The following is a 26,121-nucleotide window of genomic DNA, read 5'->3' as shown; positions in this document are numbered from 1 at the left end:
TCTAGAAATGACACATCCCTCTCTGTTTCTCATGCCTCAGGTATCTATGGGTATAATTTAAAAGGAATCAATAGAGTAAACTAAATTTTGATTTAATTATTATAATCATGGAGGAGGAAAGGAAAATGGAATGGGAAAAAGTATTCATATGTGTGTATATACATATACACACATAATTTTTCATGTATGTATTTCAAAAATAATCTCTTTTTTTCTCTGTCTCTCTATATGAATGTGTATATATATATACTTCTTAATATATTAAGAAGCATACAGACATATATATGCATATATATAATGTCTGTAAACTTCTTAATCTTTCTCTCTCCCTATATATAAAATATAAATACAAGTTTGTCTCATAGAGTTCAGAAGTTTTCTTTCTTTCTCTTCTTTCTTTTCTTTTCTTTTCTTTTCTTCCTTCCTTCCTTCCTTCCTTCCTTCTTCCTTCCTTCCTTCCTTCCTTCCTTCCTTCCTTCTTCCTTCCTTCCTTCCTTCTTCCTTCCTTCCTTCCTTCCTTCCTTCCTTCCTTCTTCCTTCCTTCTTCCTTCCTTCCTTCCTTCCTTCCTTCCTTCTTCTTCCTTCCTTCCTTCCTTCCTTCTTCCTTCCTTCCTTCCTTTTCCTTCCTTCCTTCCTCCTTCCTTCCTCCTTCCTTCCTTCCTTCCTTCCTTCCTTCCTTCCTTCCTTCCTTCCTTCCTTCCTTCCTTCTTCCTTCCTTCTTCCTTCTTCCTTCCTTCCTTCTTCCTTCCTTCCTTCCTTCCTTCCTTCCTTCCTTCCTTCTTCCTTCTTCCTTCTTTCCTTCCTTCCTTCCTTCCTTCCTTCCTTCCTTCCTTCCTTCCTTCCTTCCTTCCTTCCTTCCTTCCTTCCTTCCTTCCTTCCTTCTTTTCTTTTTTTCTTTCTTTCTTTCTTTCTTTTCTTTTCTTCTCTCCTTCCTTCCTCCCTTCTTTCCTCTCTTCCCCCCCTTCCTTCCTCCTTTCCCCACTTCCTTCCTCTGTCTCTTCCTTCTTCTTTCTCTCTGTGCATTTACACACACACACACACACACACACAGTTCAGAAATAACCTGGCAGCTTTTGCAGGCACCAGTTTAATCCTCCTAAATTGAAATCTTTTCAGTTGCAGGCAGGTAGTTAAATAGCCAGGCAGAGCTTTACCACACCTGCCATTTTTCTTGTTTTCCTTCTAGCAGACAAAATAACAGTAATGGAGTGTTTCCAAGGCAGGTAGGAATTGTAATGAAAAGGAAGAGGAAGTAAATGTCGAGTACTTTCTTAAGGTTATGTAGCCAACCTCTCAATAATTGAGTCATTGGGCACATGCAAGGTCAGTCCATTGATAAATATTTATTTTGCCTACCCTGAGCTAGGCACTGTGCTAAGATCTGGGGAGTCAAAGAAAAATAAATGGCTGTCTTTCTTCTCCAAGATCGCTCATAGTCCAAAGGGGATAGCTGAAAGTTTGTTGTCTTCATGGGCTGAATTTTAGAGATGCTCAGAGGGATTCACCCTCTCTATATGTCTAATACATTGCCTCCATCACAGGGGCTCTTAACCTGTTTTGTAACATGGACCCCTTTGAGTCTGGGGAAGCTTTTGGGCAGACACCTTCTCAAAATAAGAAAATGCTAAATTTGGGGTAGAGGTTAGTAAATGAAAGATGTATTTTTTTCCATCCAACTTCACAGACTCCTTGAAATCTCTCCATAGATGCCTTATGGGGGGGGCATTGACTATAGGTTAAGAGCTTCCACTTTAGAGTCACACCAAATTTATTTGAGATCTCAGAGATGAGAATATAACCTCGGAAGCTGGTCTCAAAGGAACCATGATCTATAGCCTTCTCTTTCTTTTATGCCTTTCTAATCTTGGTTTTGCATAGACTCAGCCATACTCTAATTGCAAGATATTCTGGCCTGAAAGAAATTTGGAAGGTCAACTTAGTCTTAGAGTCTACAAAGCAGCATGAATCCAGTGTTATACCAAAGTCTGGATTATAGTCTAGTGCTTCAGAGAAATATTCCATTTGCTTTTGTACCAGGTAACCTTTGGCATTGTGATTGAGTTTGCTATGATTTTTTTTTTGGTGTATAAGATAACTTCCAAATTATTTTCTTTTTAAAAATATGAAATCTTTATTCTTTGGGGGGAGGGAGAAGTTAGAGATTGTTTTAAAATTGAATAGCATACTTTTTTCAAGTTGTAGTAATTATTTGTATTTATAACAACAACAAATCTTATATTTTTATTCATTGTAGGCTGAATACATAGATTTTCCAGGTTCATCACAGGCAGAGGTGAGCTTCCTCTACCACAAATATATCATTTATATCTTTTACTTGGATAAACTGAACTTTTTAAAATTTTAAATTAAACTTTAAAAAAAAACTTGACCCTATTAATCTTATATTTCAGATTATACAAGCCATCCAGAATCTAACCCGTCTCTTGTATAGCCTTCAGGTAATTGATCCCTTTTGTAGTTTTCACTTTGTAAATGTTACTCTTCATGTAATTTGCCTTATTTGATGATTCCTAGACTTGAATATGAGAGTTTTTCTAAAGGAAAAGAACCCCAAGGAAATATACAAAGTTCAATTCATCTAAATAATTGAATTTACTTGGGCTTGTGTCCTAAATCCATGAAGCAATTTGTTCTTTTTCAAATGTTGTTAAATATGCTTTGGTAGGAGTCCCAGTCAGGTTAGTGGAGCATCTTACTTATGCTTTCTTTAGAAAGCTCATATTCTTTTCCATAACTGGCCTTTGAACTTTTAGAATGTCATTTGACTACATGTAATTGTCAGGCTTGATGATCAGCTCTTGGTGAAGCCAAGGAAGGGATCTGGGCCATTTGCTCATTCTTCTCTTTTATTTTTCCTTCTTTCATTTATTTATCAATTTGGCTTATGATAAAGAAGGCAACAAACCTATAGGAACACTATTGAATATTTCTCATTAGTTCTTTTTAAAATAATAGCTTTTAATTTTCAAAATACATACAAAGATAGTTTTCAATATTCACTCTTGCAAAACCTTGTGTTCCAAATTTCTCTCCCTCCTCCATCTCTCCCCCGGACAACAAGTAATCCAATATATGTTAAACATGAACAATTTTTCCATGCATATTTCTACATTTATCATTCTGCACAAGAACAATCAGATTAAAAAGGAAAGAAAATGATAAAAAAGGTAGCAAACAACAACATAAAAGGTGAAAAAACTATGTTGTGATCCACATTCAGTCTCTTTAATTCTCTTTCTGAATGCAGATGGCTCTCTTCATTACAAGTCTATTGGAACTGGCTCAAATCACCTCACCGTTGTAAAGAGATTTATGTCCATCAGAACTGATCATCATATAATCTTGGTTGTTTCTATGTATAATGTTCTCTTGGTTCTATTCATTTTAAATAGCATTAGTTCTTCTAATCTCTCTTGGCCTTTCTGAAATCATCCTGCTGATCATTTCTTTTACATTTGGCCAATTGAACTTTTAAAGGAGTTATTTTGCTCATTGGATATATTTCCATTTAACAAATTCTGTTTTTCAAGGAGTTCTTTTCTTTTTTCATTTTGCAAAACTATTTTTAAGTAATGATTTTCTTTAGACAATTTCTGAGTTTCCTTTCCCTGGTCCCTCGTTTCCTTTCCTCATTTTTCTTCTAACTCTTTTAAGACCCTTTTTGAATTCTTCCAAGAGAGCCTTGTGAGATGGAAACCAACTTGTATCCAGATGAGGCTTCATCTGGAGATGTTTTGCTTTTAGCATCCTCAGGGTTTGAGGTCAGTTCTTCCCTGTCTCCAAAAAAAAACCTATTTAGCTTTTTTTTTTTTTTTTGCTCATTTTTAAAGGTTGAAGTCTGTTCTTAGGGCTAAGGGGAGATTGGTCCAAGTTTCCTCTATAGGGGACAGTGACTTCACACTGCCCTAGGGCCAGTGCTGCTGACTTCCTTCTGGGCTGTGTAAGTCTGGCCAAGTCCTGCTTGTTATGCTAGGGTTCAGAAGAGAAAAGAATCTGAAACTTTCTAAAATCTGTAATATGAACTCCAGCCCAAACAAAAATCCAATCCTCAGATTCCATTTATAAGCCATGTTAATATACTTGTTGTTTGTTAAATCTTCATGTCCAAATCTTCATGACTCCACTTGGGGTTTTCCGGGCAAAGATCCTGGAGCTATTTCCTTCTCCAGTTCATTTTACAGATGAATAAAGTGAGTCAAACAGAGTTAAGTGATCTGTCCATGATCACACAGCTAGGAAGTCTGAGGCCAGATCTGAACTCAGTTTTCCTGATTCCTGGACCAGTATTCTATCTACTGTGCCATCTAAGTATTCCATTTTAATATACAGGTGGTCTTATCCTCTGGGAAGAGTATACTTAGAATCAGAGACTTAGATTCAGATGCTAAATCTTTTTCCACAGCTTTGTGATCTCACTGACTAGAAAGTCACTGTCTCTAGGTCTCAGTTTTTTCATTTGTAAACTAAAAAGAGTTGGATCAGGCATATCTGAAGTTGGGTTCTTCCAGCTCTAAATTCTATGATATAATCTAAATCAAAAAGTGGTATCTCTTTAGATTTTGAATAACTAAATAGAACTCTACATTTTCATGCATTTTATTAGTTAGTCCATTTTATTTTATTTTATTTTATTTTTGTGAGGAAATTGGAGTTAACTGACTTGCCCAGGGTCATATAGCTAGGGAATGTTAAGGTATCTGAAGATGAATTGGAATTCAGGACCTCCTAATTCCGGGTTTGGTTCTCTATCTATTGCACCATCTAGTTGTCCTGTACTTAGTCCGTTTTGGACTATAACAGAAGAATTATGGTGTGATAACCAGAATTGTGTGGTTGTAATGAAATATCTCACTGTTCTGTCTTGGTTTCTTAGGGATTGTTATTTTGAAATACTAAAACAGTGTAAAATTTGTCCTGGGTCAGAATAGCACAAGCATGGATATTAAACTCAAATTGAAAGAATGTACCAAGTACATTTCCCCACATTCAGAAAGGGAATTGTATCCTTTCTCTGACTTTTCGGTACTGCTACATCCAGGGCCATCTCCAGTGGTCCTAATCTATATCTGGGTATGGGACCCAGGTGACTTTGGAGGGGAAAGTGCACATTTCTCCTTCACTTCAATCTAATTCACTTTCATGTCATGGCAGCCACTTCTTTGATATCATGGTCCTCTTCGAGAACAAAGGAATGATAACAACTAATGACCTTAAAGCAGCTAAAATGTAAAATGAATTTGGGAATATTTTCAACTAGTTTTAGCTTTACTAAGTCTGATTAGTATGCTGGATTTGATGTCAGACTCTGCCATTTGACATGTGTCATCTTAGGCAAGTCACTTTTAACCTTTTCTGTACCTTTGTTTCCCCATCTGTAAAGTGAGAGCCTTGGACTACATGACTTCTAATATGTATGTATTCTAGAGTACCCAGTATATTTAGTCCCAAGGACCTAATTTATACAGAGTAAGATTAATATAAACCATTTCTTCTTGTTGTTGAGGCACTGTCTCAAATGACACTACCTTTGGCAATCACTTTTAGCTATTAATGCTCAATCAGGCCCATCTTATTCTCTTTTTTCTCTCTCCATTTCTCCTTCTTGCATTTATTTATCTATGCACATAATGTATCCCCCACCTCACTAGAATTTAGGTTCTTCCAGCTCAGGGAGAATACCATTTTTGTATTTATATCCCCAACAACTAGCATAGTGTTCTGTACATGGGATTGAATTTGTTATTCAGTTGTTTTTAGTCATGTCTGTCTCTTCATGACCCTTTTTTAGGTTTTCTTGGCAAAGTTACTGGAGGTTGTGTCTTGCCTGGAGTCACACAATTGGGAAATATCTGAGGCTAGTTTTGAACCCAGAAAAACGAGCCTTCCTGACTGCAGGCCCAGCACTTTGTGTACTATAGTGCCATCTAGCTGCCTTGAACTGAATTTTTGGGGGAAGGAGGGAAGGAGAGAAAAGACTGAATTGCTCCTTTTGGACACCCTTTTGTTCAAGGTTAAGAAAATTTATCAGTCTTTGCTACTTCTTACAGCACTAACACTTTTAAAGCTCAAAGACGCTCCAGGACCTTTATTCAACACCTGAGATACCCAATCATCTGGAGAACAATAGCAGAGAGAGCACCTTATAAGCATGGGGTGCTCTTAACCCAATGTCCCTTTGCCTTTCACTTCAGAAAGGTCAGTGCTCTTTCCTCCATCTGTTTCTTTCTGTCATATTCTTCCCCTTTCTGTCCCTCTGTCTTTGTCTCTTTCTTTTTATCTGTCTGTGTGTATCTCTCTGTCTCTTCTTCTCTCTCTATCTCTTTCTGTCTCTGTCTCTCTCTTTCTCCTCTCTCTGTCTCTCTCTCATTCTGTCTCTGTCTCTGTCTATCTTTCTTTCTCCTTCTCTCTCTGTCTCTGTCTCTCTGTGTCTGTTTGTCTCTCTCTCTCTCTCTCTCTCTCTCTCTCTCTCTCTCTCTCACACACACACACACACACACACACACACACACACAATTATCAGGTCTTCTTTGCTTGACCTCGATTGGGTTAAGCTGTCAGGTAAGCTCCCTGCATCTTAAAGGAGCCTCCCTACCTTTGCGGCTCCTTCCTGTGTTCAAGACTTAGCCTACGTCAGTGTGAGGAAGAAGGGGAAGAATGCTTAGGATGATAGTTAGTTCTGAATAGAAATAGGGGTAGTTGATATAGAAGAAGTAGGTGAGTGAAGAATGGCCTTGAACCTTTCCCCTATTCCCCCAATGTTAGCCATCCAAAACCAAGAACTTCATGCAACACCCAAGTAGCGTATTGTTAGCAAAAACAATTAGTTAGAAAACTGTCATCTGAAGGGTGTTTCTAGTAGCTTAAAACTTCTCTAAAACTTTTGGGACATCTTATAGATGATAGCTTTCTAATTAATCATTTTTGCTAGTATGCTAGTTAGAGCTTGCATGGATTGACTGGTTTAGGATAGCAATATAGAAAAAATGTTTTAAGCTATTAAAATTGTTTAAGCTTTAATAGCTTAAAGCTGCACAAAAATTTTGGGTGCACCCTGTGTGTGTGTGTGTGTATGTGTGTGTGTGTGTGTGTGTATATATATATATATATATATATATATATATATATATACATATATATATAATACACAATTTAAGAAAAATAAAATATTATATATATATACATAATGTATATATATATATAATATTTTATTTTTCTTAAACTGTTTTTTTTTTAAGTTTTGAGTTCTGAATTCTACTTCTTTTTCCCTCTCCTTCCATGGCAAGCAATCTTATGTAGTTTCACCCTGTGTTGTTCTTATATACCCAGTTTTCTATAAAAACAAACCTTCTTACTCCTTGCCTCTCCTTCCTCTTCTACTTATGTCTTAATCCCCTGTAATTTGACTTCCAATTCTGCCACTCAACTAAAAATGTTCTCTCAGATGTTATCAAGGAACTCTTCACTGTAAAATCTGATATGCTTTTCTCACTCCTCATCCTTGACCTCTCAGAAACTCTTGATACTTTTGTCTACCTCCTCTTCCTCAATTCTCTTTTTTTCCACTTAACTTTCATGATTTTTCCATCAACTGTTTTTCTTCAGATCTGTCTGCCGAGTCCATTTTCTTTGACGAACATCCTCCCAAATTCTTGTCCTCTTGCAAAGTTCCTTGTTTCTTGCCTTTCTACACCTGCTTTTTTGATAATCTTGTTCGCTCTCATTTAAAAATTAGTATTTGTATTTTATTTTCCCCAATTATATATAAAACAATTGAAAACATTTGTCTTAAAACTTTGAGTTCTAAATTCTCTCCCTTCCTCCTTCTCCAGTACCCTCATCGAGAAGGCAAGTTATATGTATTCATGCAAACCATATTTCCATGTGTAAAAGAAAGCATAGACCAAAAAAAGCCCTCAAGAAAAATGGAGAAAGTTTTAAAAAAAGTATGCTTCAATTTGTATTCAGACTTTATAATTTCTTTGTCCAGGGATAGATAGCATTTTTCATCATAAGTCCCTCAGAGTTGTCTTGATTCATTCAATTGCTGAGAATAGCTTAAGTCATTTATAGCTGATCATCTTAAAATATTACTGTTACTTTGTACATGTCACATTTCACTTTGTATTGGCTCATATAAGTTTTTCCAGATTTTTCTGAGAGCATCCTGTTCATCATTTCTTATAGCAGAGTAGTATTCAATGATAACCACATAAAATAATTTGTTCAGCCATTCTCCAATTAGTGGGCATTCTCCCAATTTCCAACCTTTTATCAGCATCTTTTAAAAGATGACTTTCAGATCTATCTATCCAGCCCTAGTCTTTCTCCATGGGGCTAATTCTTCTGCACTAATTTGACTATATTCATCTCTATCAAGGTGTGTTTTAGGCGTCTAATGCATTAGTTTTCCCTCTGGAAAAATCATGTTTCCTTTCTACTTCACTTTAGAACAATATTAGCCTTATACTCATCCTGGCTTGTAACCTTGGAATTATCCTTGACTTTTTCATTTTTCCTCCACTGACTTTTTTTTTTTAACCTGTACAACATTTCTTCCAATCACCCTTTTCTCTCTGCTCACATGATCCACACCCTGATTTAAGTACTAGTTTCTTAGCCTAGAGGTATTAAACATCAGATTACTGCCAAAACCAAGCTAAAATATAATTGGATAGTATTTAACAAATTAAATAAAAATACAATAGAACATAAATGATGTTAATTTGTGGTGTTCTAAACCTATATCCAATAGCAGAGATTCTTATGAACAATGTAGTAGTGAGTTTGACACCACTAATCTCAAATATTGCTGTGTCCTCCACGCCAAGCTTCCCCCCTTCCTTTATTTGTTCTCTCTAATTCATCCTTCACACATATATGAAAATATTTTTCTTAAAGCACAAGTCTGACAATGTCACTTAAAGAACCTTTGAGAAACTCCAAGGATTGCCTAATGTCACATGACAAAACACAAACTTGTCAATTTGGTTTTTAAAGACCTCAACTAGCCCCAGCCCTCTTTTCAACATTATTTCACATAACTCCCATTTATTTATTCTTCATTCTGCCCAAATTGGCCAACTTGCTGTTCCCTGAACTCCACATTTCATCTCCCGATTCCATGCTTTTCCTGATAAGAAAATATTCCTCTTTGTGATTGCCTCTAAGAATCTCTAGTTTTCCTCAAGGCCAACTCTTGATATTTCTGGAAATCTTTCCTGCTCCCTTCTTCCCCTCAGTGATTAATGCTCATTCCTTCCTTCCACAAATTATCATGTTTATTCTGTTGATGGATTGCATTTTCAATAGAATTTAAGCTTATTGAAGGCAGAAATTATTTTGTTTTGTTTTTGTTGTTTCAAGACTTATACCGTATTGTCTGCCATCTAGTAAGTACTTAATAAATACTTGATGGATTGGATTGAAAAATGCCAGATGAGCACCAGGAATGAGTTTTTCTTTCTACCCTGTCTCTCACACTCTTCTTCTCACACATTGATTTCCTGGGGTCTCTTTCCATCCTTCTTTCGTCTTGGTGCAGGTGCAAACATTCCTAGTTATTATATTATGAATATGAGACAACTGTTGAGTGGCATTAGTTTTAAACATGATCTAAAATTCTTTGTTTTTTCAAAATGAAAAAAAAATTACCCACACATGAGATTTTCTCAGTCAAATCTCTGTATTCCCAGCATCTGCTATGTGGACAGTTTAAAAAATGTTCTAAGAAATATGGAGAATAATGTGATTTTGGCCCCAAGAGAACAATAATGTCATATCAGATACAAATATATGTGTGGACCCAGCATGTATTCATTTTGGGTTTATCCTTACCCTAATCTTTCACACTTTTAAAATTAAAGGCTGCCATGAGCATTTACTGAGATTTTCTGGTTCTGTGAAATCCTTCAAAATCTAGGGAATTTTTTTTAGGGATACTGCCAAACTTTTCAAAGTCAGATACTATAACACAAAATTATTTTTAAATCTAGTTAGTAATGTCCTGTGGATTTGTAAGTTGTCTATTTCTCCTTAATCATCCCAGACTCCTATGAGCAATCAAATAATTTCTACTCAATGCCTTATATATGGCCTTCCAGCTATGGTGCTGAGTAAGAGCAACAGCAACAGCCTTAGTAGCTAAGACCATTAACTCCTATTCTCAGAAGAGTCCTTGTAATTTAGCAAGATATTATTTATCAGTGATTTCCAAAGGGCTTCCTTGTTTTTTTTTTTTTTTTTGTGTGTCCTTATGTAGCCAGGATAGCTAAAGAAGGACTCCATTTAGGGATTTGGAGGAGAGTACAACTAGGTTTATACCATTTAGCCTTGTAATTTCATGTACTCAGTTTCTACATGATAGATTTATTTAAATATGGTCAAAGGAGCAATAGCAGAATACATTTCTGACATATGGGATGCTTTCCCACTAATGTTCCTCCATATAAATCCCCAACCAGATCTTTAGAAAAGAAATTGAAGAGTCAGCTTGAAATATTAAACTCTTTTGCTTCTTTGGGTTTAATAAATGTCTGTTGATTGATTGATTAATAAAGTAAAACTGAAAGGAATTTTTAGAGATTGGCTAGACAGAAGTTTTTAACCTAGGCTCTATAGAACTTGATTAAAGTTCTTTGGATGTAATTAGTTTTCTTTTTAATTCTATGTATTTTATGCATTTAAAAACATTATTCTAAGTGGTTCATAGACTTCACCATTTTGCCAAAAGAGTCCTTGAAAAACAGAAGGTTAAGAACCCTAGCTCTAGGAGCCTTAGATAGATCAAGTAAACTCATTAAGAAAAAATCAAAACAGTAGTAGAAAATGAATGGTCCTGAATTCTATTTTTATGTGTTTTTAAGCAACCTGAGGTTTATTTCATTTTTTGGTATTTGTATCCCTGTGGCCTGTTTCCACTGCCTGCCCCATATTAGGTGCTTAATAAATACTGATGGATTCAAAGTGAGAGGGTGGTCTGCACCCAGAGCTTTAATGATATTGGACCCTTTTTGGTTTTTGCTTTTCCCCTGAATCAGGCTGCCCTGACCATACAAGACAGTCACATTGAGCTCCATAAGTTAATTCTCCAGGACCCTGAGAGAATGCCCCATGGTTTATCTCTCCGGGGTGGACTGCTCCAGGAGCAAGAAAAATCCCGCCACTTGGAGAAACAGCGGGAAGAGCTGGCCAACATCCACAAGCTACAGCATCAGTTCCAGCAGGAGCAGCAGCGTTGGTACCGCAAATGTGACCAGAGGCAGCGGGAGCAGGAGGCAAAGGAAAAATGGCTGCTGGAGCGTGAGAAGGAATGTCAAAGTCAGGAGGAGATGCTCAGTCGGAGTCGAGGGGAGCTAGATCATCAGCTTCAGGAGTATCAGCAAAATCTTGAGCGGCTAAGAGAAGGTCAGAGGATGGTGGAGAGGGAAAGAGCGAAGGTCAGGATCCAGCAGAATCTCCTTTGTCACTGGAAACACAGTCGGCAGAGTAGTCTCCCTGCAGCCTTTTCTCCAGGAAGCAATGAGGTACAGCTTTGGGGAGCATGTGGCTACTGATGATGGGTAGTCAGAGAGGCTTCTTAATTTGGAGGTCCCATTCATAAGACATCATGGTAGTTCTAGGACCACTCTAGGGCTATTTCTAAAGAATCATATTTTTAGTTTTTAAGTAAGAGTTCAGGTGCCATGCTTGAATTTATTTGTGGGTATCAGAAGTCTTAGGAACTCTCTCTGTCTTCCCCTTTCTCCTTCCTTCCCTTCCTCCCTCCTTCATCTGATTTTTATTAAATCTGTCATTTCATCAATGTAGGGAACTTCTGGTACTATTTCTACTAGTGCAAATAGATATCTGCGCTGAATGTCTAGTGTTAAGTAATTGACTAAGTGCTGCATAACCTGGAACATTGAGAAGTGACTTTCCCATGGTCACATAGGATATGTTAGAGATAGAATTTGAACCTAGGTCTCTATATCTAGTTCTTTATCTATTGGGGCATGCTACGTCTTGAAGATAAAGATATAGAAATGGATATACAAGCTAGATATGCAATTTAATAACATACTATGTTCATGTTTAATATAATTATATGAAATTTATTCAAATTTACAAATATTTATACATCTCTCTATAACAATGAGAAATAGAAATCAGAAAGGCTTACATTTTTTAGGTTTTCTTTCCATAGGAAGGAAACAAGTTAACAAAGAAACATTTATCTTCTGACCAGTGTTGTCAAACACAAATAGAAATGGGGATGGGAAAGCCACTAAATAGGACTAAGGCATCCCTGCATACATAAACTTAAAAAACTATACACTAACATTTTGTATTGTATTTTAATTCATTTTTCTTAAATATTTTCCAATTGCATTTTAAAGTGGTCCATTTACAACTCTGTTCTAAAGCCGAAGCCCTTAATATGGGGCCAGTGAACTTTTAAAAAAATAATTTTTAGTATTTTGTAAACTCTATTTAAACATAATTTTGTTTCTTTTGTAATCCTATGTTTTTCATTTTATGCATTTAAAATGTTATTCTGTGAAGGGAATCATCAGATTGCTAAAGGAGTTCATGATCCTGAACTAGAGCTTTTCTTTGAGAAGACCCTGGCATTCTGTTATTTAAAGAACCTTCTTATGTGATCATCCAGAGACCCTTAAGGCTATATTTTGTTCTATTTTGTTATCCTGGGCAGTGAGTATCTGTTGGGGAAATCTGTAGTATAGTGAGTAGAAGGTCAAACTTGGCACTAGAAGACCTGGGTGTATATCCAACATCTGACACACACTGACTGTGTGATGATGGACAATTCAGTTAATTTTGCAGTACTCCAAATACCCCCCAAAATTCTATTACAGAAGAGTTGCTGATTTATATAAATGGAGGGAATTTCTACAATGGGAGTTCCCTATAACAATAAAGTCAAACAGATCTGGACCAAAAATAAATATTCACAACTGCTCTTGTTTAGAGATTAAATTATATTTCATTATTTCTATTTAAAACTCTCCTTTTAAAAACGTGTTACTAATCTTCTTTTTAATACCACTGACATTTCTTAATGACTCTCCTCCTTTGTAATAAATAAGTAAAATTAAACAAAACAAATAAGCACATTGGCCATGTCTTTCTGCTTCTACCACATCTCTGCTGAGATTATCTCTGAAATTATCATTGATCACTGCATTGATGAGATGTCTTAGTCTCTTTGTGTTGCTTCCTTCATATTGGTGGTGTTAAATAGAGATAGGACTATTCTTCATTCATAAATATCCCTTAGGGCTCATATTGATTGAACAGAACCAAATGTAACATTTATTTTATGGCATTTTTTGTTAAATATTTCCCAAGTTACATTGTTCTGGCCCATTGCAGGCAGGTTTTATACCTCTGCTTTCCTTGATTAAGAAGATGTTTCTCTCCATGTTAATTTGATATTTAAGTGCAAAAAAATTTGAACTAATGACTATGAAGATTTGTTTGATATGTAATTAACTAGTGGTAAGGAAGTTTTCCATTGAATTTTCTTTTCCAAAGATGCATGGAAAATTAAATATATTTTTGCAATTTACTTTCTTATACCAAACCTCATTTTTGGCATGATTCAGTATGCACTAAGTTGCAAAGTTTGATTCCAGTTTTTCAGCTGGTTTCTGTTGCATTTAATTTTCCATCCTAATTGAACCATAAAATATCTTCTTTATAAACTTATGATGTATAAATACTCTATTATAATCCTGGATAATTTTTTAAATTATTTAGAAAAAATGAATATTTCTTCTCAATGCCTTTGATCCAAAATAGTAGAAATAGAATGCTAAACAAATTTATATCTATCTATATCTATATCTATCTATCTGTCTGTCTATCTATCTATCTATCTATCTATCTATCTATCTATCTATCTATCTAGTTTTAGGTCCATGAGAAAAATGGGGAGGAGGAGAATATTAAGGGTCAGAGTACTTCTCCTGATCTTCCCTCTCATTGGAACTAATTTAAGAAATTCTGTTCTTGGAGTCTGTCTTGTGAACAATGTTATAAGTAAACTACTAGAGAATCTGTAATATTTTCCCTTGTAATTTCTTGCACAGGTAACAGGCCTTAATCGATCGGACAGCTTCTGCCATGAGAATTCATTCTTCATAAATGAAGCTTTGGTACATATGTCACTCAACACTGTCAACAAATCAAACTCATCTGGAGTACACCAAGATATCATATTCCCCTTAAATATCTCAAATTCTGATTTAACAAGGACTAGTGAGAACCAGACAGACCTCAAGATGGACCTTTCTTATCACTCCAATGTTACACATGAACTATGGAGAGCTACTGATCCTGGTCATCAGGTACCTAATCTCCTCCGAGGCAACAAGGATTGTTGTAACAATGGTAATTGATTTTAAATATATATATATCCTGTATAATTTAGACTAGCAATTAATTGTTTGCTGAATGAGTCATCTTAGAGTCAAGCAAAGTTAGTTGCAGAATATGAATAGATAGAAATTACTAAATGTATGTAATATATATTTGTTTAGGGGTGGGGGAGCATAAATAGATTGGAAGAAAGGAGAGTCATGATTGGTCAATGACATAGACGCCAGTGGAGACTGAGCTGGTATCTGTGACAGGATCTACTGGAGACGTTCTTGGTGATGGCAGCAAGTCCAGCTATGTGGACAGATTAGGATATCTTTATATGAAGGAGTGAGAAGCAAAATAGTTGAGTTAACAAAATGAAATATAGTAACATAGGTAGAGGTGGAAGCCATAGACTAAATGAAATTCTGTACTAAAAGAAGTTGTCCTGTTTCGATTCTACGCAGGTTTGCTTACCAACTGTTAATAGAGTATTCCCTTCATCAATTCCTAGACCTAAGGCATGTTTTCTTGGAAAAATCATGGGCACAGAGCCAAAAGACTTTGATTCAAGTCCCAATTCCAGTAATTACAAATCACTTGACCTTTCAGAATCCATTCCCTCATTCATATAATGGGGATAATAATATTTTGACTCCCTACTTCACAAGATTTCTGTGACAGGAATACTTTACAAACTATAAAGCCTTTATAACTATGAACTACTATTACTAACTATGAGTAATTGTTTCTCAGAAGAGTTGGAGGATATAGGTTGCACTTGAATAAAAGGTGGTTGTAGGTCCAATCACAGGTATTTTCCTACTGTATAATGAAATTGTTTCTACTGCTAGTAAACATCAGAAATGAAACTGCTAGTATTTTAAAAAGATATTGTCTTCATAATTACCTTATAATAGCATAATTTATTAATTTCATTAAAGCATTTGTTAAATAAAAATAAAAAGGCATCTATGTTACCATGCATCTAAATGAATCAGATATATAGCTTTTATAAAATGAGTTCTGTGGGATACAGTAGAGAGAATGAGAAGAACTTGAAGATCTTTTAGCAGAAAACAGATGGCATGATACAGAATTAGCAAACGACTGGCCACATGGGAGTGAAATAAATCACCTACCACAAAATGCTCTAGAAACATAAGACACACACTTGTGTACTAATATTTCAGGGCAGCACACCCATTTTCTCCTGTGCATTTTGTTGCTTTTGTAATCTGTAATTGACTACCAAGCCATGCCATAGGCACAATTTCATAGCTATTTCAGCCATCATCTCATTTTTGCAAACTATCTATTTCAAAGAAAAATTAGCCAAATATCCTGAAAATACTATTTAAAATTCTCATTTTTGGAAGGGAAGGAAAGCCATTTTATGGAATGTGATTTATGTATTCAACATATAGGATAAATTTTGTAACATTTTTGTCTTAGGTTCTATGGAGGTCAGAGAGCTTTATGAACATCATAAATGCTAAATGAATGTTGAATGTAAAATTTTAGTTTGTACTTTTTCTAGAACTATTCCCATTCCTGAGAGATGGACAATAGGTTTAAGAGAAGATTTTGCTGTAGTGACTGGTTGTTGTCCTTTGTAATTAGAGGACTAAATTGACATCACTGTTAGGTTCAATGTATAGTATATCCAACTGTGGCTGATCAGACCAGTATCAGCTTGGAAGACACTAGAACAAGTTGGATATGAAAAGTCTATAGGAACATTTGGAGTAGAAAGAAAGTGTGGGAGAGAAGAAATATTAGGTTAGGGCTGGTATGGATTTGTTGTAATGATATGAGACAGACTTGTTTTTTTTATCATGTTTTATATTCTCATCAGTGTGGTTACACTTACTGGCTTTAGTTTAATTCATAAGACTCAGTTTGAGTTAAACCATACTCAATATTTATTTAAACAAATGTTTCTCTCTCTTTTTCTTTCACCCCGCCCCATCTCCATATTTTTTGCCAGCTTTTTCATTGCTGTGTTTAGATTTAATTCCTTTGTCAAAGCATGTTTCAGAGAGGAAAGCTTTTAAAATAGTTTGGCATTGTACTAGCTAGCAAGATAGGATATGAACTATGGAAAAAAATAGGGTGATTATATACAAAGCCCATCTTCCTATGAAAGCAGAAGACAGTTTGTAGGCAGAGGAAGTACTAAAAAATACTCTTATGTTTGATGGATTTTGTTTCTAGTGTATTTTCCACTGAAAAGATTTGGAGCAAAAGTCCAATGACAGACTGGACAACATACAAACAGACTTGCTAAGATTTGAAATTAAGGGATCCTAGATCTCCATCCTGATTCCAATAATTTGTAGCTGTGTGACCTAATCTCTCTAGGACTCAGTTTTCTCATCTGTAAAATGAAGGGTTTAAAACAGATGGCCTCTAAAAGTTCTAAATCCAGTTCTAGATTTATGACCCTCTGTGCTGCATTGAATATGACTCATGATGCTTGTAGAGGAGAAAAGAGGTTGCTAAGAGATTATGGGCAGCTACATGGTACAGTGGATAGAATGCTGGGCCTGGAGTCAAGGAGCCTTGTCTTCTTGAATTCATACCTGGCCCAGATACTTACTGGTCCAGATATTGGCCCAAATGTGTGACTTTGGGCATTCATGTTAACCTTGTTTACCTCAGAAGGAAATGGCAAACCCCATCAGTATCTCTGCCAAGAAAATTCCAAAAGCCATGAAGAGTTGGACAAGACCGAAATAGTTCAGTAACAAGACAAATGAATGATATAAAAATGAACATTAAAGGAGGGAAATCTATGGAGAGAGAAAACAGAATGAGAACAGGTCATCCGGGCCATTAGGAGAGACTCTTCCTCAAAGACTGATACAAAGCAGCACAAAATGAACTGCTAATGCTCTTGTATTTCCTTGGATTTCACAGAGAAGAGAGACAGGATGAAAGCCAAGTTGCAGAAGAAAAGATTCAGAATGAGAAGGCAATTTAGTCTGCCTTTCTTTTCTTTAGTTCTTTGAAACAGAGAGGAGAATGACCTTTAGTGAGTAGAATGACTCTGAATTTTCTATAACCTTTTCCATTTAGTTTTCACTTAATGTGACTCTTGGAATTTAATTAAATCTGCATTTAATCTTGATCCATTTAATTAGGGGAATTTTATCCAATGTTGTAAATACAAGTTTGTTAATTCATAAGTTCAACAAAGCCTGCTTATAGGCTACTTGAGAGGAGGGAAAATCTTTTTGGTTTTGTGTTTATATACCTAAACCCCAGGAAGCATAGTGTAAATCACATTTTGTTGTTTAGTTATTTTAGTCATGTGTGACTCTTTGTGACTCCATTTAGGGTTTTCTTGGTAGAGATACTGAAGTTTGTCATTTTCTTCTCTAGCTCATTTTACAGATGAGGAAACGTAGGCAAACAGGATTAAGTGACTTATTTAGGGACACCTACCTAATAAGTATACAGATTTGAACTTAAGAAGACATCTTCTTTGATTCCTGCCCAGAATTTTTTTTTATTGTCACATAGATGGCACTTAATAAAATGCTTCTTGATTAATTATTTAACAATACTTTGTTAGTTGCTCTAGCAATCATTGGTGATGACTTGCTCAGATAAGTAGAACTGCAAATTTCATACAATTTCTGAAACATTAAAGGCCATCAGAAAGGAAATAATTCCCAGATGTTGTAAATTTGGCCCAGATTTAGAATTGAGTTCGTTTGTCCAATCCAGTTCCCCTAGGAGTTATAATATGTTAATGAATTCTGTGCTGATCCTAGAGAGTCCCTTTAAAGTTGTCAGGCCCTTCATTTAGTTTAGTTATTAATAGGGTGTATGAGTGTTCTATCTTTTGGGTTTGGCTTTAGAAATTGGAGCAAAGTTAATGTTCCAGCCTTTTGTGACCTTTGTTTGAGCACTGGCAATATACAACTTGTATTCCTTCACTTAAGGGGGAGTTGGGTAATTTGAAGGATAGAGTACTGAGCCAGAAATCAAGAAAACTCATCTTCATGAGTTCAAATACAACCTCAGCTATTTACTGAGAAAACCAAGAAAATCCCAAATGGGAATCACAAAGAGTCAGACATGACTGAAAAATGATTGAACAACAATAACAAAGCTTTTAGAAATGAAGAAATGAAAATTTCTCAGTGTTTTACTATTATCAGACCATAGTTAAAATATTGTGATCCATCCTGGCTGTTGCTGTGGATTAGGGAGGACATAAGGACAAAGGAAACCATTCAGGATAGTACAACAAGGAAAACTATAGACCTTGAGTTTATACCATATGAGGATTGGTTGAAGATATTAAAAGTGTATATTAGAGAAAAAATAATAAGGAAATAAAGCGGCATTTGTCATTATTGTTGTCATTTCAGTCATGTGTGAATCTTTGTGACTTTTCTTGGTAAAGATACTGGAGTGGTTTACCATTTCCTTTTCCAACTCATTTTACAGAGGAGAAAATTGAGACAAACAGGGTTAAATGACTTGCCCAGAGTCACACAGCTATTAAGTGTCTGAGACTAGATTTGAACTTGGAAAGATGAGTCTTCTTCGCTTTGGGTGCAGCTGTGATGACCTAGCTGCTCTGACATGGAAGCACTATTCAAATCTTTAAAGGGTTGATTTGTAAAAGACTTGTGTCATTTGGGCCCAGAGACCCCTCAGAATCAGAAATTATAGATAAAAGTTATAAAGAGACAGATTTAGATTTGATAACAAGACAAACTTTCTATCAGCTAGAGCTGACTAGAAATGGAATGGGATACCTTAAGAACAGAGATCTTCAAGCAGAAACTAAATAACCTCCTATTGATATTATTATGGGGATTCCTTTCAGGTATGAATTGGACCTGATGACCTCTGAGGTCCCAAGAGTCATAAAAATTCCATGATTCTATGGACATTTGAATTCCCAAATAAAAACACCATAGTGTTTAACTTTGTAAGTATAGTCTTTACATAGTCTTAACTTTGCAAAGATAGTCAATTCTGTAGGTACTTAAGATGGAATAATTCAATAATAACTTATTTGTGTCTCTTATTTGGAAAGTAGTTTCAGTAAAGATTTTAAGATTTTTCCACAAAAGAGAAACTGACAGTTATAGTAGTAGTAGATGGTAAACTTTTAGTTGGAAAGTTGTGTTTAAAAGGGCCATAAGGAGAAAAATGGTTGTTTTCAAATTGCAATATTTTCTCTTTCCATGAAGGCTAGAAACTTATTTGAAGGTGCTGAAATTCAGTTGTAATTGGCCAACTATTGTTGCTACTTCCTATATTTGATTTAGGGGTAAATTTGAACTTAAAAGAAATAAATATTGATAATGGCCCATTGATTGTATTTAATATTATAGGATATAAATATTATACTATTGTATATTATATTATAGATATATTATGCTATACATATTATATTATACTATACAAATGATTATATTAAATATTTTGCTATTACAAAATTAAAAGTTCTCCAAAACTTTGTAGATTTAGAAACTGCATTTCTCAATTTAAGCTACAATTGAGGATATACTGACATTTCTATATCTATATGAGTTAGGGATTAGATCCATTTTTCAGTAACATAGAGAGTTCCTGACTATAGAAATTCCCTTTACACCTGCAATTTATAATTTTAGAGATTCATCTAGAGTCCTGAGAAGTTAAATGGTTTGTGTAGAATCATATGTCTAGTAGGTATTAGAGGCAGGACTTGGACCCCGGTGCTCCTGGCTTTGAGCTTTGTTCTGTACTTGTTTTTCATTCACCTAAGTTGTGTTTGATCCTTCATGATTGCATTTGTTTACCATTTTCTTCTTCAATTCATTTTACAGAAGAGTAAACTGTGTGTCCAGGGACACACAGCTAATAAGTGTCTAAGGTCATTTTTGAACTCAGGTCCTCCTACCTCCAGGCATGGAGCTCTATCTACTGAACCATCTAGCTACCCAGCTCTCTACTGCTTACCATTTAGAACAGTGGTTCTCAAAGCATGGTCTAGAGAATCCTGGGGATCTCTGAAACCCTTCTAAAGGGTCTACAAATTCAAAAATAGTTTTTATTTCCAATATGGTAAATGTCTATAAATATAATCCAGATAAACAAAAACACTTTGGAGAGATCCTCAATAATTTTTATTAGGATAAAGATACTGAAAACAAAAGTTTGAGAACCACTGATTTAGAATCTCTATTCCTTTAGAATTCTGTCTGAAGATTATATAAAGCCTGAAAAATCATTTTCATAATCAACTGCAGTTGATGATGAGCTGAAAGCTAGGTACAACAACCTCCCACTACTTGAGTTCTAAAAGTTGATCATTTTGTATGGCTGTGAATGATGTTATAAATATCCAAATGGTTCTTGGCAGGAAAATGGTTCCCCCCTCTACTTTAGATGTTCAACCTAAGAATGGTTTAATTTCAGCAAAAAAAAAAATAGATACTATCACAGTATTGTTTGGGAAATAAATTTTTACCTAAATATAGCTAATAAACATTCAGGAAGCATGGTATCCATTTCAAGGAAAATGGAAATTAGGAAGTCTCATTCCTTTCTTCCTTCAGGAATTATACTGTGGTTTTGATTAATAGTTTGAGAAGAATAAGAACTTATTTTAGTTAATCTACATTTATTTAAATTTAAAAAACTAAACAAAAACAACTTAGACTCAATGAGCTGGTTTTTAATTTTTCTTAAGGACAAGTATAAAGTCTTGACTTTAGCTTTCTGCATGTTCTCTCCCAGTAAAGAGCAGCATGACATTTGTCTTGAGAGTCTGAGTGAGCAAAAAGTGGCTGATTGCCAGCTGCCTGATTATCCAGCTCCAGAGTGTATGAAGGGCTGCAGAAGCTTACTGGGCTGGGAGCCACTCTCTCTTATTGCATGCAGCCCAGTGCATGGAGTCTGGGGGCTTAGAGTGGATGTGCAGGAAGCAAATCCAGCATGGGGCCATATTCAGAAGTGAAATAGAATTTAATGAGCCTGTTCATCCTCCCCTTGGAATCCAATCTGGATTCAGATGAGCCACGAAGGTGGGAGCCTGTTCCAAGATCAAAGGGTCCCATGAGAACTTAGTTGGCATTGCATCATCCCCAATCCACACAACTAAAATAACACACAACTAAAATGTTCTAGAACATTGTTTCCAAGAAATAATTGCATTTGGATTTGAAGGGATACAATTTAGTTGGAGATGATCAACTGAGACAAACCACTGTAGAGCTTTAAAATACTCTGTGAATACAATCTGGTATATTTGTTATTATTATCTCTATTTGATAGGTAGGATATTTCTAGAGCAGAATGTCAGAATACTCTCAATTGCAACTCTTTTTTTAATAGCTTTTTATTTACAAGTTGTATGCATGGGTAATTTTGAAGCATTGACAATTGCCAAACTTTTTGTTCCAATTTTCCCCTCATTCCCCCATCCTCACCCCCCAATGGCTAGTTGACCAATACATGTTAAATATGTTAAATTATAAATTAAATACAATATAAGTATACATGTCTTAACAGTTATTTTGCTGTACAGAAAGAATCAGACTTTGAAATGGTGTACTATTAGCCTATGAAGGAAATAAAAAATGCAGGCGGACAAAAACAGAGGGATTGGGAATTCTATGTAATGGTTCATAGTCATCTCCCAGAGTTTTTTTGCTGGGCGTAGCTGGTTCAATTCACTACTGCTCTATTGGAACTGATTTGGTTCATCTCATTGTTGAAAAGGGTCACATCCATCAGAAAACTGCAGCTTTTTGATCAAAATAACCTTGAAATTCTACTTTGATCTTGGGAATTATTTTCATAATATTTACAATGGGGTTGGCTGACTGGGTAGAGTTGGGTCTTCTCTGGTAGGTTTGTATTATTTGGCCTTGATCAGAACTAGATTTGATTCTGAGAGAAGAGGGATAAATGAATAGCTGTTTATCTTGCTGCTTTATTTTTTGAACCTTTTGAGATTAGGCAATGATTCATAATAATAATTATACTGTACTGAATTTGGAAACCTAAAATTTGAATCCAACCATTGACACTTAACTAGCTGTTTGTCTCTCTGGGTTAGTTATATAAATTCTGTCAGCCTCAGTTTGAGGCACTTACCTCAAAAGATTATGATGAAATCTGAATGGGGTAGCCTATATGATGAGTGATATATAAATGCCAGTTATTATCATCAGCGAGGTGCCATAGAGAATAGAATTCTGGGTTGGATTTAGGAAGACCTGGGTTCAAATGTGGCTTTAGGCACTTACTAACTGTGTGACTCTGGGCAAATCACTTAATCCTATGTGCTTCAGTTTCCCCATCTATAAGATGAGCTGGAGAAGGAAATGGCAAACCACTCTAGTATCTTTGCCAAGAAAACCCTAAGTAAGTTCTTAAAGAGTCAGATTAAAGTGAAAGAGCAATAGTAATATCACCATCATTATTGCTTAACATTTTAAAATATTTTAAAATTTGTATTTATTTTTATTTAAGCATATTTTAAATATTTTAAAATTTACCAAGTGTTAATAGCTCTGATCTCATTTCAGCCTCATCCATGACTAAAAATTTTATTATTTCCATAAGAAAACTGAGGTTTTAAGATGTTATGACCTGCTCATGATGATTAGATTGTAAATTGCAATTTGAAACCAGCCAGATGGAAGGAGTTAGAGGACCTGGCATCAAATGCTGCCAGTGTTGGCTTATTACCTGTATGAAGTAAGGAAAGTCAGTTAATCTCCTTGGCCCTCAGTATCTTCATCCCATAAATGAGGGTGGTGAGACTCAATGGTCTCTGAGTTCCTTTTTCATTGTAGATTTGTCATTCCATGACCCCAAAATCCAACAGCATAGGGTTCTGAAGAGAGCTATTGAATAATTTGCAGACTTGGAGGCTGGAGATACATAGGCGAGTTATTATCATTATTATGTGGAAGTAGTCATATAGAAGAGGAGAGTTTAAACTTGTTCAGTCATTTTATTTATATCCAATTCTTCATGACCCCTTTTGGAACTTTCTTGGCAAAGATAATAAGTGGTTTGTCACTTCTTTCTCCAACTCATTTTACAGATGAGGAAACTGAGGCTAACTGGGTCAAGTGACTTGTTCAGGTCACATAGCTAGTAAGTGTCTAAGATGAGTCTTCCTGACTCCAGACTCTATCTGCGGTGCTATCTAGCTGCCCCAAGATTGGACTAGAAGTCTCAGAGGAATGGTTAACTATACATGTGGCCTTGGGCAAGTTCTAAATAGCCTGTCTCTGTATTATGTCCCTAAGCTGAAGAACATTGATGACATTGTCTGCTTCCCATGGCTTATTATAAAGACATTTTGAATACATAGAAAAGATTTTAATCTAAATTATTACTATCAATAAGCATAATTATAATTTTTGCTCTGCCTCTGAAGAAAAAAAAACACAACTATATCAGCCCTATCCTCATCCTTGGGGATTAGATAGTTTACAGAAGTAATTCATTTTACAACAATAGAGGAAGACTCAGGAAAGAAAGACTCAAGAACAGAAATATAGACATTGGTCAGAAGAGCTGAGAGTAAGGAGGAGTATCTCCATTGTCTAGAGCCTCAAGTGCCACCATCAGTTTTTCTAGAAGACATAATTATGAAGTTCTCAGACAAAAGAATCTAATTGGATCAGCATGGTTTCCTTGGTATTATTTCCAAGATAATTTCCAGTCATTTCAGGATAAAGCCATCCATTGGCTATTGGGAGCAGACCTGCCATTGTGTACCATGTCTTCTCTAGTGTTTTTAAGATCCCCAATACTACAGAGTAGTAGTCACAAACTACTCTCAGCCATGGACTCTGACAAGATTATGTCTCTAAGGAAAAATGATAGTATGACCAAGCATGACCAAGATAAAAATCCCATAGTAGAAGTATACCTATGTTGATCCCTTTGCATTGTACATATCGTGGTTTAGTACAGAAGCTGCTTGGGAGTGGTGGGCTTGACGTGGGCAGGTACAGATGGAGATTAGAAAAGACTGGTACAAGAATTCTTATTCAAACCCACTTAGTTCTAAGCCCTGGTGGCAGGAAGACTCCTTTTATACAGATACCAAGCCAACTTTTCTACTTCATGCTATGATATTTTAATGGATGTGTAACCTCATTGATTTTAAAATCCAGAATCCCAACCAACCATGATTTACTCTTTCTTTGCAATTCTGCCCATGTCTTCCTGGAAATGTTACACAAGAGGTTTACCTAAGATACCGAAAACTTTCCTTTGGGCTCTTGTGACCTTGCTTGGCTAGGCATGAAACACATGGTGATCTCTTGAATACATTTTCCCCCATTTCCACCCCTATACACATATTCTTACTATTTTATTGGCCTTCCTTCTTTTCAAAGCATGTAATTTTTTAAAAAATATTTTTTTCACAATTCTGTCTTGCAATTCTTTGTGGATAATTTGCTGCAGTTTACTCTGTGCCCACCATGCTATTCATTGCCCTTTGGTTCACCTGAAATGTCAATCATTTGGAAATTGTGTCAGTTCATGTTTCAGTTATTTAACATCATCAGAAGAATATTGATGCTGAAAACGTGGGACTTCGTTTAAAGGTCACTAAAAGTATTCTACTTCACACACATTCATTAATACCTTAAGACTCTTGTTGGTCTTCACTCTTCCTGCTCTATTGGACTTTATTGATGTTTTGGCTTTTCTCTTTTGATTTATCTATCTTAATGATCACAGATTAACCCTAATTTTGATTTAAACTCCTTGCATTTCAAAATACTCATTATCTAAAAACTGTGTATGGGGAAGGTAGAGATATAATTGAACCATAATATATAACCACATATAGCACATCAAAAGGGGTTAAATAATTTTAAGGTTACCTCACTAAGTTGAGGTACCTGAATCAATCTTACCCACTACAAAGATTCTCCTGCAAAGAGGAATGCAATACTGTTTTGGCCACATAGAACACTTTCCTTTTGGCCAATGCTAGATGAAGGCTGGCTGACAGATCCTTACTCTCCAACTCTACTTCTTTTAGTCTTGACCATGAAGACTACTGTCCTTTACCTATGAAGAAAGATGACCTAAAACTTTGCAAAGCTGTGCCAGCCCTTCATGCCTTACTTATTAAATGTTGATTATTACTAATGGTGGGTTTTCTCATTTATTTCTTATTTAGAAAGACCACTACTGTGTATCGCATAAATCACCATGGGCCTACAAAATATAGTGGAAAGAATAGTATTTTTGCAAGTTAGGACAACAGGGTTCCAATCTTAATGTGAATTAACTATGTGATTTTGTTGAGGTTAATTAATATGTTTGACCCTCTGTTTTCTATTTCTATAAAATGAAGGCTTAGACTAAATGAAATCTAAAGGTCCTTCCAATCTTAATATTTTACGATGCTAAATAAAACAATGTCAGGGCCTAAGAGTATATGTCTCTATTCTTTTTTTTTTAGTTCCATAATTTAAAAGTACATTTGTTTAGTATTACTAAACATATGTAGTGGTGAAGAAAGTCCAAGTATGTCTGCACTAGGTGAAGAGAACATTTTGGACCCAACGTAAGTGAAAAGAGTGAAATGAGGAAGTGGAATCTTTTGTATCTTTGTTATATTGCTGATAACATGGCATGTCAGACAGAAGCATAGACATCTGATAGAAAACAAATTTAAGGCTCAAGAATAAAAAATCCCACTCAAAGGCATCTAGAAGGAGGCATATTTGAGATATG

General features: G+C 35.5%; 1 protein-coding gene across 2 annotated transcripts in view; it reads left to right on the top strand.

Annotated features, from left to right (window-relative positions):
* ARHGEF28 (Rho guanine nucleotide exchange factor 28) overlaps positions 1 to 26,121 on the top strand; it is a 165,131-nt gene that overhangs the window by 107,182 nt on the left and 31,828 nt on the right. Inside the window, exons 24-27 of one of the 2 annotated variants that reach the window (XM_051992267.1) lie at positions 2,255 to 2,293; positions 2,412 to 2,459; positions 11,058 to 11,543; positions 14,112 to 14,412. In XM_051992267.1, the coding sequence (XP_051848227.1) occupies positions 2,255 to 2,293; positions 2,412 to 2,459; positions 11,058 to 11,543; positions 14,112 to 14,412 (874 nt within the window). The remainder of the gene's footprint in view (positions 1 to 2,254; positions 2,294 to 2,411; positions 2,460 to 11,057; positions 11,544 to 14,111; positions 14,413 to 26,121) is intronic. The other variant, XM_051992259.1, reaches the window with a different exon arrangement.

The sequence above is a fragment of the Antechinus flavipes genome, chromosome 1 (genome assembly GCF_016432865.1).
Source record: "Antechinus flavipes isolate AdamAnt ecotype Samford, QLD, Australia chromosome 1, AdamAnt_v2, whole genome shotgun sequence".
NCBI classification, from domain to species: Eukaryota; Metazoa; Chordata; class Mammalia; order Dasyuromorphia; family Dasyuridae; genus Antechinus; species Antechinus flavipes.
This window is presented reverse-complemented; position numbering and strand designations above follow the sequence as displayed.